The sequence below is a fragment of the Trachemys scripta genome, chromosome 6, assembly GCF_013100865.1.
Source record: "Trachemys scripta elegans isolate TJP31775 chromosome 6, CAS_Tse_1.0, whole genome shotgun sequence".
Taxonomy (NCBI): Eukaryota; Metazoa; Chordata; order Testudines; family Emydidae; genus Trachemys; species Trachemys scripta.
This window is the reverse complement of record NC_048303.1, coordinates 3,245,819-3,261,361: the sequence shown is the minus strand read 5'-3', so window position 1 is coordinate 3,261,361 and position 15,543 is coordinate 3,245,819. Positions and strand designations below refer to the sequence as shown.

The 15,543-nt window shown below is 42.4% G+C and overlaps 1 protein-coding gene across 1 annotated transcript in view; it reads left to right on the top strand.

Moving 5' to 3' along the window:
* UBE2R2 (ubiquitin conjugating enzyme E2 R2) overlaps positions 1-15,543 on the top strand; it is a 44,426-nt gene that overhangs the window by 9,171 nt on the left and 19,712 nt on the right. Inside the window, exon 2 of the mRNA XM_034773735.1 lies at positions 9,180-9,266. Within this exon, the coding sequence (XP_034629626.1) occupies positions 9,180-9,266 (87 nt within the window). The remainder of the gene's footprint in view (positions 1-9,179; positions 9,267-15,543) is intronic.

The following is a 15,543-nucleotide window of genomic DNA, read 5'->3' as shown; positions in this document are numbered from 1 at the left end:
TGGGGATATGCAGAGGTCTTCCAGGGGGTACGTTGGCTCTTGTAGATAGGCTACATTTTAAAAAAAACTAGCGAAGTCAGGACAAATTAAAATTTCATACAGATGCCTTGTTTATATTGCTCTCTATGCTATACACGGAAATCTAAGTACAATATTTATATTCCAGGTGATTTTTATAATTGTATGGTAAAAAGGAAAAAGTAAGCAATTTTTCAGTAATAGTGTGCTGTGACCCTTTGTATTTTTAGGTCTGATTTTTGTAAGCAAGTCATTTAAGTGAAATGAAACTTGGGGTACGTGAGACAAATCAAACTTCTGAAAGGGGTACGGTAATTGGGGAAAATTGAGAACCACTGAACTAAAGAGAGAAATTTGTTACAACAGTAGCCCTTACAGTATCATCTTACGTATGAGGTGCATAAGCAAACATGCTTGAGTTTTATGCTCTCTCCTGAGCTTACCTGAAACCGCAATAACTTTGTGTAGTTTTGTTTTTTAAAAGGGTTTTACTGATTTCTTCTTGCAATAAAACAGTTGACATAGATGGAGACTAAGGGCTTGTTTGGACTACAGGGATGTGAATAGCTGTGTGCGATCAAGTGCTGTGCTGTAACTGCTGTGTTGACGCTGTGGATGCAAACTGAAAGGTTCCAAGGTCACTTTAACATAGTCCTCTTCAAACAGGAGTTGAGTGCCTTTACCAAGGAGGCAGAAGTTGAGTTGAAAGTATCTAGAAATGTCAGAAGTTTCAGTGAAGGTTATTTTATACAACATTATTAGTGGTTAAAATATTTCTAAACTACCACCACCTGCCCTGTCCCTCCATACCACCCTATTAAGAAACCTATGTAGCTAATGAGGTATGTTGTAGTATGAAGAAATAAGTAGTTGTCTTTTGGAAAGCTACTAAATGTTACTTCTACTGCAGGGGTAGGCAACCTATGGCACGCGTGCTGAAGGCGGCACGTGAGCTGATTTTCAGTGGCACTCACCCGGCCCGGGTCCTGGCCACCAGTCCAGGGGGCTCTGCATTTTAATTTAATTATAAATGAAGGTTCTTATACATTTTAAAAACCTTATTTACTTTACATACAACAATAGTTTAGTTATATATTATATTATAGACTTATAGAAAGAGACCTTCTAAAAATGTTAAAATGTATGACTGGCACGCAGAACCTTAAATTAGAGTGAATAAATGAAGACTCGGCACACCACTTCTGAAAGGTTGCCGACCCCTGTTCTAGTGTAAGCATGGCAGAAGGTATTCACTGTGCATTAGTATCTTCACACTGAGATGCAAGGAACGTCATACATTCAGTGCACATGCACACCGTCCCCCTGCTCCTCCCGTCCCCCCATAACCTGGAACAGTGTAAACAATGTAAGATTTTTTATTTTTATTTTTTTTATTTATTTTAGTTAGGCTGTCTGCTGTTCTGCACCTCAGAGGAAGCTAAGTTTCAGTGGTGCTGCGTGTTCATAGCTTGTAAAGAGTGTTGGGAATAAAAAAGCAAGACGTAACATTTTATTATAGGAAATGTAACGTTTTTTAAAATTGTATTTTCAGAGGTGCTGAGCACTTGCTGGTCTTCTGCACATCTGAAAATCAGCTCAATAGTCTTCTGAGTACTTGTTTTTTTGCGTAAAACGTGCACTTTCCCCCAACAAATTGTAACTGTTGTGATAGAGTAACATGTATCATATTAATACTGTTCATAGAGGGGATAATGGTAGGTAAATATTTTGGTTGGAGTAAGTACTTAACAATTCTAGAAATGAAAAGCAACGGTAATTACCACACTCTGCCCATATTGATTGGCTCTCTGAACTGACTGGAATTTTTTAGTTTACTAAACACTTTTTTAAAAACAAATGTGCAGTAAAAGCCGTTTTATCCAGCATTTCAACTGGACAACGCTATAAACCGTCATTTCTGATCTTCATTGACAGTCCAGTTTATAATCTGGTTGGTGCGGGGCCGGGAGGGGTTGTGGAGTGTGGGCTCTGGGAGGGAGTTTGCATGCAGGGGGGTGCCTGGTCTAGGGGACTGCTCACCTTGGGCAGTTCCCTGCAAGCAGCGAACTGTCCCAGCTGCTCTAAGTGGAGGCGTGGCAGGCGGCTCTGTGCGCTGCCTCCACCCTCAGCTGCTGCCCCCGCAGCTCGTATTGGTTGCTGTTCCCGGCCAATGGGAGCTGCGGAGGCAGTTCTCAGGGCAGGGGCAGAGCTGCCTGCCACGCCTCCACCTAGGAGCAGCTGGGACAGGTCGCCGCTTGTGGGGAGCCGCCTGAGTTGAGCTGCCCCCGGATCCGGCACCTATGCCCCAAGCCGCCTCCCATACCCAAATTCCCTCCCAGAGCCTGTGACCCACACCACCTCCTGCACCCAAACTCCCTACCTCTTTTTACTGGCATTTTTCACTTACCGGCACCTTCCATTTCCCCAACATGCTGGATAAAACCGCTTTTACTGTAATATGATATCTAAATGGCTAACTTAGCTGACAACTGCTTTGAGGTTTCCCTTGAATGGCTTCCCCATGTGCATGTGCTTTTTGATCCTTTTTAAATATTAAGGTATAGAGTAGCAGGAAAATGCAGGCAAAGCCAAATAATTTATTCCAAGTATGGAACACTGACAGCATCTGGAACATGTAGGGCAATAAACAGGAAGCAATCCACTAAAATAGCCATGCTTTTTCTACAAATGTATTTAAATTGCATAGTGTAGTGTGTCAGCAATCTAGTTGAAGAGACTGTGTATGTCAAATAATTACATAGGATGGAATCTGCAGCCAACCCATTTTATCAAGCATAATATCATAGTGATGTTTAATTTACCCCTTAGTACCTCTTAACTAACGTGCCTCGGAACTAGCAAAACACAGATCTAATCCTGACTTCTGCTTTTCATCCTGCTACATCTTCAAGTGTTTCCAAGAACTATAGTGAGGAAAGTCAAGTGTTCAAATCTCTGAAATCTAGGATTTGATCTGGTCCCTTTCTATAGTTGGTTTAAGGTAAACTTAAAATGGCTCAACAGCTTGCTGGGGGGTGCCGGGGGGCGGCGGGGGGATGTTGGGTATCAAACGTGTTGTTTTTTCCTGATTTGTGTCTTGGGGCTTTCTGGGTACTCACCCTCTAAAAATAAATTCCACTTGGAATTTAACCAAAGGCATGCCGCCTCAAATCTGTGCTACTCTGACAATATATACACAGTAGAACCTATTTTAACCCAGTTCAGGGTATGTCACGTAAAAAGTATCCAAATATCCTCCATTCTTCACAGGTCAGTGGGGTTGTATAAACTTATTTGCCACAAGTAACACACTGTCACTCAAAAATGAGCTTAATATATGATCCTTGGTCTTCTGACTTATTTAATCCAGGAAATATTTTAAATGGCAGTTTGTGATGATGCTGGATTCCTAGCTATGGCAATTAGTGAGTCTTCACCAGCTATGTGGCAGCTTGCCCCTGAAACTCCTGGTTTCCTTCACCCATTCAATGAAATATATTAATGCTCAACTGGTGGAAAGCTGCTTTTTAAATTGATCATTTCTTATTAGGAAAGTAAAGTGTTGAGTAATACTTGGAAACCTGTTTGTGAAAACTCTAATGAATGCCCTGGATATGAGTTCAGTTTCACTTTTCAAGCCAATGATCAGGAGAAGGAGAGGTGAAAGTGATCATTGTAAAATTCCCCAATTTTTTTTTAGGTCATTTGGGTTTCCCCAGTGCACGTAATCCTTCTGACTACAGCTTCAACAGCTGGCACAGTGAAATTCTGACCTCTAGTGCTAAAGAGCTAGTCACTGGAAAAGCCAATTTCTATATCTGGGTTAGAATCATAGAATCATAGAATATCAGAGTTGGAAGGGACCTCAAGAGGTCATCTAGTCCAACCCCCTGCTCAAAGCAGGACCAATTCCCAGCTAAATCATCCCAGCCAGGGCTTTGTCAAGCCGGGCCTTAAAAACCTCCAAGGAAGGAGACTCCACCACCTCCCTAGGTAACGCATTCCAGTGTTTCACCACCCTCCTAGTGAAATAGTTTTTCCTGATATCCAACCTGGACCTCCCCCACTGCAACTTGAGACCATTGCTCCTTGTTCTGTCATCTGCCACCACTGAGAACAGCCGAGCTCCATCCTCTTTGGAACCCCCCTTCAGGTAGTTGAAGGCTGCTATCAAATCCCCCCTCATTCTTCTCTTCTGGAGACTAAACAATCCCAGTTCTCTCAGCCTCTCCTCATAAGTCATGTGCTCCAGACCCCTAATCATTTTTGTTGCCCTCCGCTGGACTCTTTCCAATTTTTCCACATCCTTCTTGTAGTGTGGGGCCCAAAACTGGACACAGTATTCCAGATGAGGCCTCACCAATGTCGAATAAAGGGGAACGATCACGTTCCTCGATCTGCTGGCAATGCCCCTACTTATACAGCCCAAAATGCCGTTAGCCTTCTTGGCAACAAGAGCACACTGTTGACTCATATCCAGCTTCTCGTCCACTGTGACCCCTAGGTCCTTTTCAGCAGAACTGCTACCTAGCCATTCGGTCCCTAGTCTGTAGCAGTGCATGGGATTCTTCCGTCCTAAGTGCAGGACTCTGCACTTGTCCTTGTTGAACCTCATCAGGTTTTTTTCTGCCCAATCCTCTAATTTGTTTAGGTCCCTCTGTATCCGAACACTAGAGGGTAGGGAATCTACCACGCCTCCTAGTTTAGTGTCATCTGCAAACTTGCTGAGAGTGCAGTCCACACCATCCTCCAGATCATTAATAAAGATATTAAACAAAACCGGCCCCAGGACCGACCCTTGGGGCACTCCACTTGAAACCGGCTGCCAACTAGACATGGAGCCATTGATCACTACCCGTTGAGCCCGACGATCTAGCCAGCTTTCTATCCACCTTACAGTCCATTCATCCAGCCCATACTTCTTTAACTTGGTGGCAAGAATACTGTGGGAGACCGTATCAAAAGCTTTGCTAAAGTCAAGAAATAACACATCCACTGCTTTCCCCTCATCCACAGAGCCAGTTATCTCATCATAGAAGGCAATTAGGTTAGTCAGGCATGACTTCCCCTTCGTGAATCCATGCTGACTGTTCCTGATCACTTTCCTCTCCTCTAAATGTTTCATAATTGATTCCTTGAGGACCTGCTCCATGATTTTTCCAGGGACTGAGGTGAGGCTGACTGGCCTGTAGTTCCCCGGATCCTCCTTCTTCCCTTTTTTAAAGATGGGCACTACATTAGCCTTTTTCCAGTCATCTGGGACCTCCCCCGATCGCCATGAGTTTTCAAAAATAATGGCTAATGGCTCTGCAATCTCACCCGCCAACTCTTTTAGCACCCTCGGATGCAGCGCATCCGGCCCCATGGACTTGTGCACGTCCAGTTTTTCTAAATAGTCCCGAACCACTTCTTTCTCCACAGAGGGTTGGTCACCTTCTCCCCATGCTGTACTGCCCAGTGCAGCAATCTGGGAGCTGACCTTGTGCGTGAAGACAGAGGCAAAAAAATCATTGAGTACATTAGCTTTTTCCACATCCTCTGTCACTAGGTTGCCTCCCTCATTCAGTAAGGGGCCCACACTTTCCTTGATTTTCTTCTTGTTGCTAACATACCTGAAGAAACCCTTCTTGTTACTCTTAACATCTCTTGCTAACTGCAACTCCAAGTGTGATTTGGCCTTCCTGATTTCACTCCTGCACGCCTGAGCAATATTTTTATACTCCTCCCTGGTCATTTGTCCAATCTTCCACTTCTTATAAGCCTCTTTTTTGCATTTAAGATCAGCAAGGATTTCACTGTTTAGCCAAGCTGGTCGCCTGCCATATTTACTATTCTTTCTACACATCGGGATGGTTTGTTCCTGCAACCTCAATAAGGATTCTTTAAAATACAGCCAGGTTTTAAAATAAATACAGGTTGCTACACTAGAGCATCTCTGTACTGAGTACTTCAATTTAGCTAAACAAAACAGAGCAGGAAATAATTGCTTGTTTCCAAATTCTGTAGCCTTCTGATCTTTTGTAAAGACATGACTGGTTACAATGTAAATTTGATGTGTAGGCAATTGATAGATTTAAAAGTGGTTCCCTAATGTATACTCTTTATCTGCTACCTCAGGCCTGCATAACATGCGGCCCGGGGGGGGCTCACTGTGTGGCCCTTGGGGGGTGAGTAGGTGGGCTCACTGTGCGGCCCGCGGGGGGGTGAGTAGGCAAGTGGCGCGTGAGGGAGGGGGGCTGAGTAGGCGGGCGGGCAGTGGCGGGGAGTGAGTAGGCGAGCCAGAGGGGATGGGGGGGCTCAGGAGGCGAGCGGGATGGCAGTGGCGGGGGCTGAGGAGGTGAGCCGGGGGAGGAGGGCTGAGGAGGCGAATGGCGGATCGGTGTCTGACCTATTCTACTGATCTGGTCTGGCTCCCATCTCCTCTCCAAAGGTTGTAGCTGTCTGGAGGTGCCTGCCTTCCATGCCTACCTCATTCAGCCAACAGGGCAATTGATTACAAAGTGTGTGTGTGGGGGGGAGATCTTATTCTACTTCAAGCAAAAAGACCTTTTTCTTTTACCTTAATTATACTACCTTAGGGGCCAGCTATAACATATTACCGAGGTTCAATACTGCTGTTTCGGTGGGGCGGCGCTGGTGAAGGAGGGTTTGTTTCCGCGGGGCAGCTGGCACTGGGGAGGGGGGGGTGATTTCCGGGGGGGGGGGTTGGCCCTCAGCTGTTTTCTTTGGAGTAATATGGCCCTCGCCGCTTTACGAGTTGTGCAGGCCTGTGCTACCTCAACAGTGTTGTGTGGCACTCTACAGCAGTGGCTTTCAAACTTTTTTTCCCCTCATGACCCAGTTGAAGAAAATTGTTGATGCCTGTGACCCAACATAATTTATATCTCTTGACTAGTTTTCATAAAATCCTAATATTGCAATACATTCCAGCTTAACCCATTTCACAGAACTAACACTAGCCTTAGTAAGCCTATGGTAAGGAGCGTGGGAGGTGGCGCAGGGGTGAGGGCTCTAGGATGGAGCTGGGGTTGAGGGGGCTCAGGACTGGGGCAGAGGATTGGGATGCAGGGGGGTGAGGGCTCTGGCTGGGGGTGCAGGCTCTGGGGTGGGGCCAGGGATGAGGAGTTTGGGGTGCAGGCAGGCTGCCCGAGGGCTGGGGCCAGAGGACTCCCCCCAAGCCCTCTCCCCACTGGCAGCAGCTAGCTCCAGGGGAGGGGTCTCTCTCTCCCTCTGCTGACAGGCAGCACGGAGCTCCGGGGCCAGGGGAGAGGCCCGCAGCAGCCCTGCAAGCTCCAACTTGCTCCTCTCCCCAGTTTCTGCTCACCCCCTACCTCGCTCCTCTCCAGGTCCCTGCTGCGTGGCAAGGATCTTTATCATTTGAATCAGCAAGGCGACCCAGTACTTTGAAAAACACTGCTCTACAGTGTATATTGATTGGTTTTGTACACTCAGTGCATTCAGTTTGTTCAATTCTGCAGTGTTTGTGTCTTAACAAGCAGTTCAGTAGTCAGATAGCCTCCCGGTTTACCCTACAGTTGTGCATGCAACCCAGAAAGTGCTTAATAGTTTATATAAAGGCACTGTCTTTGGATCTGTGATATTTCTGGATGGAATACAATACAACATAGCAGGGGGAAGTGCCTGTCAAAGTTAAATAGACCTGTCTAAACTGGTTTTCAAATTTTAAATCCTCTGCATTTAAATACAAATAAGGTTTCAAGTTGAAGGCACAAAAATCAAAGTTTAGGCTGAAGTTGTCTTGGACGTGCCTAGCAGCATGTTAGGATGTTATCAAACAAGAGATGCAAAGTTATGCAAGCAAACTTTCTATCTAGCTCAACCCTGGGTTTTTTATTTCTGGATTTAATTTGGGCTCTTCAGCACTACTTTTCTCTTTTCTAATAAAATATCAGAACTGGGGGTTGAATGGGCTTAGAAGGCTGACTGGATGATCACTGTTGCATTATATTGTGAACATCCAATTTAGCATTTTTCTAAAAGTGTATACTCCAGTAAACCACCTCTGCTTAGGATTTGACAGTACTGTACATCCATAACACGTGCTGTCTACCTGTATGTGGACACTCAAAGTGCTTAAAAAAATTCAAGCTCCTGAGAATGCTGGTTTTGCTTTAAACTAGAGGAACCTAAATTGAAAAACAGGCTGGATTTTTATTTAAACGCACCATGCCTCCTTACCAAAGCTTAAGAGTGAGTTTTAAGATGCTGGTTTGTACCCACCTCTAGTTTTAACTGTAACTAGAATTTATCTAGATGACATCTATAGGTCTATTTGTTACTTTTCTTTATTAAAAAGATGCCCATCTAAGGCTATGGGCATGCTTAACCCATCATTGGTACAATAAAATTCTCTTAGCGAGGTTCTGGTTTATGTGGCAGGATTACACAGCTCTGCAAAATGTAAGCCTCCTAATACCTGAATTTGTGAAGTGCTCAGATGCCATGGCAACAAGTGTAGCATAAATACAGGTTAGTCTGCCTGAAGTAGAATTTCTACTTCCTCCACCAACCAAGTCCTTCAAAACTGCCAACAAATATTCCTTGTGCCTATTCAAACACACTGGTTTGTGCAGTACAGGTAGTGATGTAAATGTTCTTTAGTTACCTCTTTGTGCTGTGATCCAGTTAGCCCCACTGATGTGCTTGGAATATTAGAAAATTCCTCTTACTGGGGCCAAAAGGCTTAACCTATTTTGAGATTTTAAAAAAGGAAACTGATAATATTGGCCACTGAATTCTTAAGTGATTTTTAATTCAGTGATTATTTTTTAAACAGTTAATTAAGACCTCTCGGGACTTTGACTCGAGTTAGAGCTACATGAAGTTGAGGCAGTTGCTTGCTTGTCTTTCCCTCTCTATTTACAAGGATTGCCAGTCCAATGAACCTCAGTCCCGATCTTCAAATTCTCCTGTTCAAGTCAGTCTGGTCATGAGACCCAATAATGGAGCTAAAAACAGTGTAGATTTGTCAGGTGCCTAATGTCCATTGAAGCATGAACGCAAAATGATCAACTTCGTTTCCTTTAAGACTGAAATCACTTTGGCCCCCAAACCTTCCAGTGTGAAAGACTAACATGGATTAATTTGCTGGTCTCCATGCATTCTTACATGAAAACTGAGATTAATTTTATTTGTTGCAGGCTCACATTAAATTTCCTATCGACTATCCATATTCACCGCCTACCTTCAGATTCCTGACCAAAATGTGGCACCCCAACATTTATGAGGTAAGATACTTTTTAGTGGTGCTTTTTCTCTTCAGGTGTACTAGACATGGTTTTAGTTTTGAGACTTATGTAATGCATTCAACGTTTGCTTGTCTTTAGTCACAATTAAGCCACATTCTAGCTGTTATAACTTAGGCTTCGTATGTAAAAAGCTAAACCTAGATTGCTTTCTGGTAAGCACTGTAATTCAGAGAGTGGTGTTCAACCCTTCCAGATAACCCCAGTTGTAACTGCTCAGATTTACCACAGTTGTGAAGCTCTGCTGTTTAGAATGTTGGCAGTTACCATTTTTTTCCATCCAGATTCATTTGGGATCTTACTAATGACCAACAATTTCTCCAATCAACTTTTTATCTGATATGGTTTAGTCAGTAATTTGACAGACAGTGAACTTTTAATTTTAATCTAAATAGTTTATTTTGAAGCTGTTTTTCCTTTGGTATTAAAGCAGTAAATAGGCAACTATGGGGACTTGGGGTTGTTTTATACTGTGTAAGCAAGCTAGAGAGTTGAGACATTTGAAATGTACGGGGAAAGCTTGCCTCATGTTTAACTAAATGTGAATGCTCTTCCCTCCAGTTATGTTCTCTCCTGCGCTCCAAAAAATCCTTACTCTTCATCACTAACTATTGTAGATCATTTCATGATATAATTATAGTGGTTGGTCTAGCCTCTTCAGCAGTTAGTAAAAAGGTCCTCTCTAGTTTCACTGTCAGACTTCCTGATCTTTCAAGTACCACGTCAGTCTTAATTAACTATTGGTCTTGGGTTAAGGAATTTAGCAGTCTGCATCAGGCATCATGAGACCTATCTAAGAAGTAGCTCTAGGCAGATCCAGCACTTTGTCAGTGCAAACAAATGTGACACCTAGTGTGGATTTCTGGATTCTTATGGAAACTATTTATCTTCCTTCTTTTTATGACCTGTACTTTTTCTTAGCACGTTTTAGTCTGTAAAGCCTTTGCCACTGGAGACCTTGCAGCAGCATTCTGTGTTTGACAGTGTGTGCATGTCACAATTCACAGAAGTACCTAACTTCAGAAGTCTTGTTTGGAAGTTGAGAGCCTATTCTGAAATTTTAGATTGGCCTTTAGTGGAGGAGTCCAGACAAATCCTTGGGGAACCTTCCACCTTTTGACTATCTTAACAAAATTTCTGTTCTTAATCTTTAGTCTTGCCAGTCCTCTCTCAGGAGAAATAAATGCACTCCAAGGATACTGCCCACTCCCCCCCTTCAAAAATTGTCTACCTTGTAAACCCTCCCTTCTTTCAACAATGGCCTTAATACAGTCTTTCCTATGATGAAGAATATTCACAGATGCTTCTGCTTAATGGGCTCAATAGAAAATGAGGAAGGCATTCCTTCCCAGGGTCTGAGCACGCTTCTTGGATCTCTTGAGGAATGAGGACTCCAGCCCAAGTCTTGGACTTGGATGCCCTTACTCCAACATTGAAGTACATTGCGCTGCTCCTGAATGCCCAGTCCTGAACAAATGGTCTTAAACGTTGTTTTCTCAGTAACCTCTCTCTACTGGAGGTTAGTTATTGAGATGATGGCTTAGTCTTAACTGTTTGACTGGTGGCTTTTCCAAATCTGTACTGGCAAATAAGATCATACTCCATATTAATTTCTTGATACTGAGGAGGGGGGCTGCTTTCTTATGCAAGGGACTGTCCTGGGTTCAGATAATACATGGTGATTGGTAGCCTTGTAGTGGCATTTGGAAAATCTTCCAATTTTTGCCGCCTCCTCTTATTTAAAAACTTGAAACAGGAGATTAAACATATGGCCGTGAAGATGTTTTTCTTTCTCAGGGCTCTGCTTCAATGGCATTAGATTTTCAGGTTTCACCCATAAGACCAATTAAAAACTAGGGTTGTCAAGCAGTTACATAGAATTGGGGGGAAGGGGGGGGGAGAGGAAGGAAGGGATAGCTCAGTGGTTTGAGCCTTGGCCTGCTAAACCCAGGGTTGAGTTCAATCCTTGAGGGGACCATTTAGGGATCTGGGGTATTTGGTCCTGCTAGTGAAGGCAGGGGGCTGGACTCAATGACCTTTCAAGGTCCTTTCCAGCTCTGAGAGAGGCATATCTCCATATTGTTATTGCACTGTTGTTAATAGAATATTATTTATTTAAATATATTTGGATGTTTCCTACATTTTCAAATATATTGATTTCAGTTACAACACAAAATACAAAATGTACGGTAGTCACTTTATATTTGTGATTACAAATATTTGCACTGTAAAAAAAAAAAAAGTATTTTTCAAACCTAATACAAGTACTGTAGTGCATCTCTTTATCATGATCGTTGAACTTACAAAAGTAGAATTATGTTTAAAAAAAAAAGCGTTCAAAAATAAAACAATGTAAAACTTTAGAGCCTATAAATCCACTCAGTCCTACTACTTGTTTGTCTGAACGATTGGCTGAACAAGTTTGTTTACATTTGCGGGAGATAATGCTGTCTGCTTTTTGTTTACAATATCTGAAAGTGAGAACAGGCGTTTGCATGGCACTGTTGTAGCTGGCATCGCAAGGTATTTACGTGCTAGTTGCGCTAAAGATTCCTGTGTCCCTTCATCTTCAACCACCATTCCAGAGGACATGCGTCCATGCTGATAATGGGTTCTGCTTGATAACTATCCAAAGCAGTGTGGACCATCTGAGTCAGATGCCATAAGCAGAAGGTTGATTTTCTTTTTTAGTGGTTCAGGTTGCTCTTTTAAGACGTCTGAAAGCATGCTCCACACATCTTCCTTCTCAGATTTTGGAAGGCACTTCAGATTCTTAAACTTTGGATCAAGTGCTGTAGCTATCTTCAGAAATCTCATATTGGTACCTTCCTTTGTTTTGTCAAATTTGCAGTGAAAGTGTTATCATCCAAGACTGCTGTAACATGAAATATATGGCAGAATGAGGGCAAAACAGAGCAGGAGACGTACAATTCTTCCCCAAGGAGTTCAGTCACAAATTTAATTAACACATTATTTTTTTAATGAGGGTGATCAGCATGGAAGCATGTCCTCTGGAATGGTGGCCGAAGTATGAAGAGGCATACGAAAGTTTAGCACATCTGGCACGTAAATACCTTGCAATGCCAACTACAAAAGCCTGCCGTGCCAAAAGCCTGTTCTCACTTTCCGGTGACGTAAATAAGAAGTGGGCAGCATTATCTCCCGTAAATGTAAACAAACTTGTTTGTCTTAGCGATTGGCTGAACGAGAAGTAGGACTCAGTGGACTTGTAGGTTCTCAAGTTTTATATTTTGTTTAAGTGCAGTTATGTAACACAAAAATCTACATTTGTAAGCTGCACATTCCTGATAGAGATCGCACTTCAGTACTTGTATGAGGTGAATTGAAAAATACTTTTCCTTTTGTTTATCATTTTTACAGTGCAAATATTTGTAATAAAAAATACATGAGCACTGTCTACTTTGTATTCTGTTGACCGTTTCAGAGTGGTAGCCGTCAGATTAGGCCTGAATAAAGACTGGGAGTGGTTGGGTCATTACAAAGTTTAAACTTAATTTCCCCATTACTAATTTCTCCCTACTGTTACTCACACCTTCTTGTCAACTGTCTGTAATGGGCCATTCTCTTATCACTTCAAAAGTTATTTTTCCTCCCTTGGTATTCTGCTGTTAATTGATTTATCTTGTTAGACTGACCTCCCACTTGGTAAAGCAATCCCCATCCTTTCATGTATTTATACCTGCTCCTGTATTTTTCACTTCATGCATCTGATGAAGTGGGCTCTGGCCCATGAAAGCTTATGCCCAAATAAATTTGTTAGTCTCTAAGGTGCCACAAGGACTCCTCATTGTTTTTGAATTCTGTGTTGTAATGGAAATCAATATATTTGAAAATGTAGAAAAACATCCAAAATATTTAATAAATTTCAATTGGTATTCTATTGTTTAACAGTGCAATTAAAACTGCAATTAATCAGTTTTTTGAGTTAATCGCATGAGTTAACTGCAATTAATCGACAGCCCTAATAAAAACTAATCCATACTGAATAGGGAGTGGGTTTAGCTGTGGATTCACAATCCCCAAATCCTCATGCAGGAAGTGAGGGCGTGTGAGGATGTGCCAGTTCAGTTATCTGAATTCCCAAAGTGAACCAAAGTTTTTTAACTCTTCTTGGGTTGAAGTAGAAGGACTTTCCCCAGTAAAAAGCAACAGAGGGTCCTGTGGCACCTTTAAGACAAACAGAAGTATTGGGAGCATAAACTTTCGTGGGTAAGAACCTCACTTCTTCACTTGCATCTGAAGAAGTGAGGTTTTTACCCACGAAAGNCTGTAGGTGTCCCAGTTCCTCCTCCTCATAGTCTTGCAGTACACACAACAGCCAGCAAATTGAAATACTACTTCAGGTTCTTTTGATTTCAGGAAGCTTCACAGTCCTTAGTTTCACATATAGTTTCTACTTTCACAGCTTGCATATCTTTGCTCAAAAAGTGACCTCCAAAAACAAGAACAGAGTTTTAAGCTAGTTTTTTCCTTTAGTTATAGGAATGCCATCTTTTCCCCACTCATAACTACTGGGGAAAGTATCAGAGGGGTAGCCATGTTAGTCTGAATCTATAAAAAGCAACAGAGGGTCCTGTGGCACCTTTAAGACTAACAGAAGTATTGGGAGCATAAGCTTTCGTGGGTAAAAACCTCACTTCTTCAGATGCAAGTGAAGAAGTGAGGTTCTTACCCACGAAAGTTTATGCTCCCAATACTTCTGTTTGTCTTAAAGGTGCCACAGGACCCTCTGTTGCTTTTTATAGATTCAGACTAACATGGCTACCCCTCTGATACTTTCCCCAGTAGTTATGAGTGGGGAAAAGATGGCATTCCTATAACTAAAGGAAAAAACTAGCTTAAAACTCTGTTCTTGTTTTTGGAGGTCACTTTTTGAGCAAAGATATGCAAGCTGTGAAAGTAGAAACTATATGTGAAACTAAGGACTGTGAAGCTTCCTGAAATCAAAAGAACCTGAAGTAGTATTTCAATTTGCTGGCTGTTGTGTGTACTGCAAGACTATGAGGAGGAGGAACTGGGACACCTACAGTTGCATGTGATGGCATGCTGCTGCCAAGAGTGGACTGAATCAAGGTACTGCAGACAAAAGAAACCAAGTATTCAGTTTTGCTGATGAATGCACATGGGGAGGTGTCAGAGACAGAGTTCTGATTACAGTAGTGAGAGAAGGCATAAAAGTAAACCTTAATTCAGTTATACCCTGGTAGGAATAATAGATATTTTCCATATAGCGCTTCTGTTAGCATTGTCAAGATTGTGGACTAGATGGCCTAGGTTTAAGCCCAATTTCTGATGCCCCAAACAATGTGGCTTCAATTTGCCACAAGAAACAAGTTTAAGTCTAAGTTTAATACAACTAACTCTCAGGATGTTTTTTCTAATATTCAGTCTAATTTTTCACTTGTATTACATCCAGTTACTTTTAGTTATGCCCCATTATGCAATCCTCTGGTCCTTTCCATCCTCTGTTTACAGCTTTCAAATATTTATCCTGTTCTCATGTCCCCTTACCTATATGTAAATGGTTTTTAAAATCTCTTAATCCATACGGGCTCCTATTCACTTTTGTTCTTCTCTGAACTCCCTCTCATCTGTCTGAAGCGTGAAGCTGAATGTATGTGATGTGTTAAACTTCCCACCATTTTTGAGTACTGGAAAAAAGAACTCCTCCTTTCCCTCTCTTCTGTTCCACAAAATAGTTGCTAGTCTGAGCACTACATGTTGGTTAGACCAGCTCACTCCATCACTCTGGAGGCTTTCTGCTGAGTTCAGACTCCCTTTGTTGAACTACAGCAGCACTGCACTCTGACGCAAGACTTCAGAGCTATAAACTATACAAAACACTAATTAAACCCTTGTGGGCCATAGGATTAGTGCAACATTTAGAAGCTTACATTTACTTGGAAAATGTTGCTGTAATAGGGAGGGACTGTCCAAGCCAGGTGACACCTTCCATTATAAAAAATCTTCTGAGGAACTAACTTCTCATACATGGTATTCCCTCCTGTACTTCAACGCTGTTGGCTTTGTCTAGTAGCTCTAAAGTGACTAAAACAGCCACAAGGCATTACTTCCCTGACCAAAAGCAGAAAATATCTAACAAAACAAGCAAATTCTACCGGTTTAGGTGAGCAGCCGAGCCTCTAGATGCTAAGAAGCCCCCAGTGAGGTTGAAAAGATCAATGACTTGAAGACTGCCACCAAGGCATACTGGCAAACATTTCTGAATGGGAGTTCC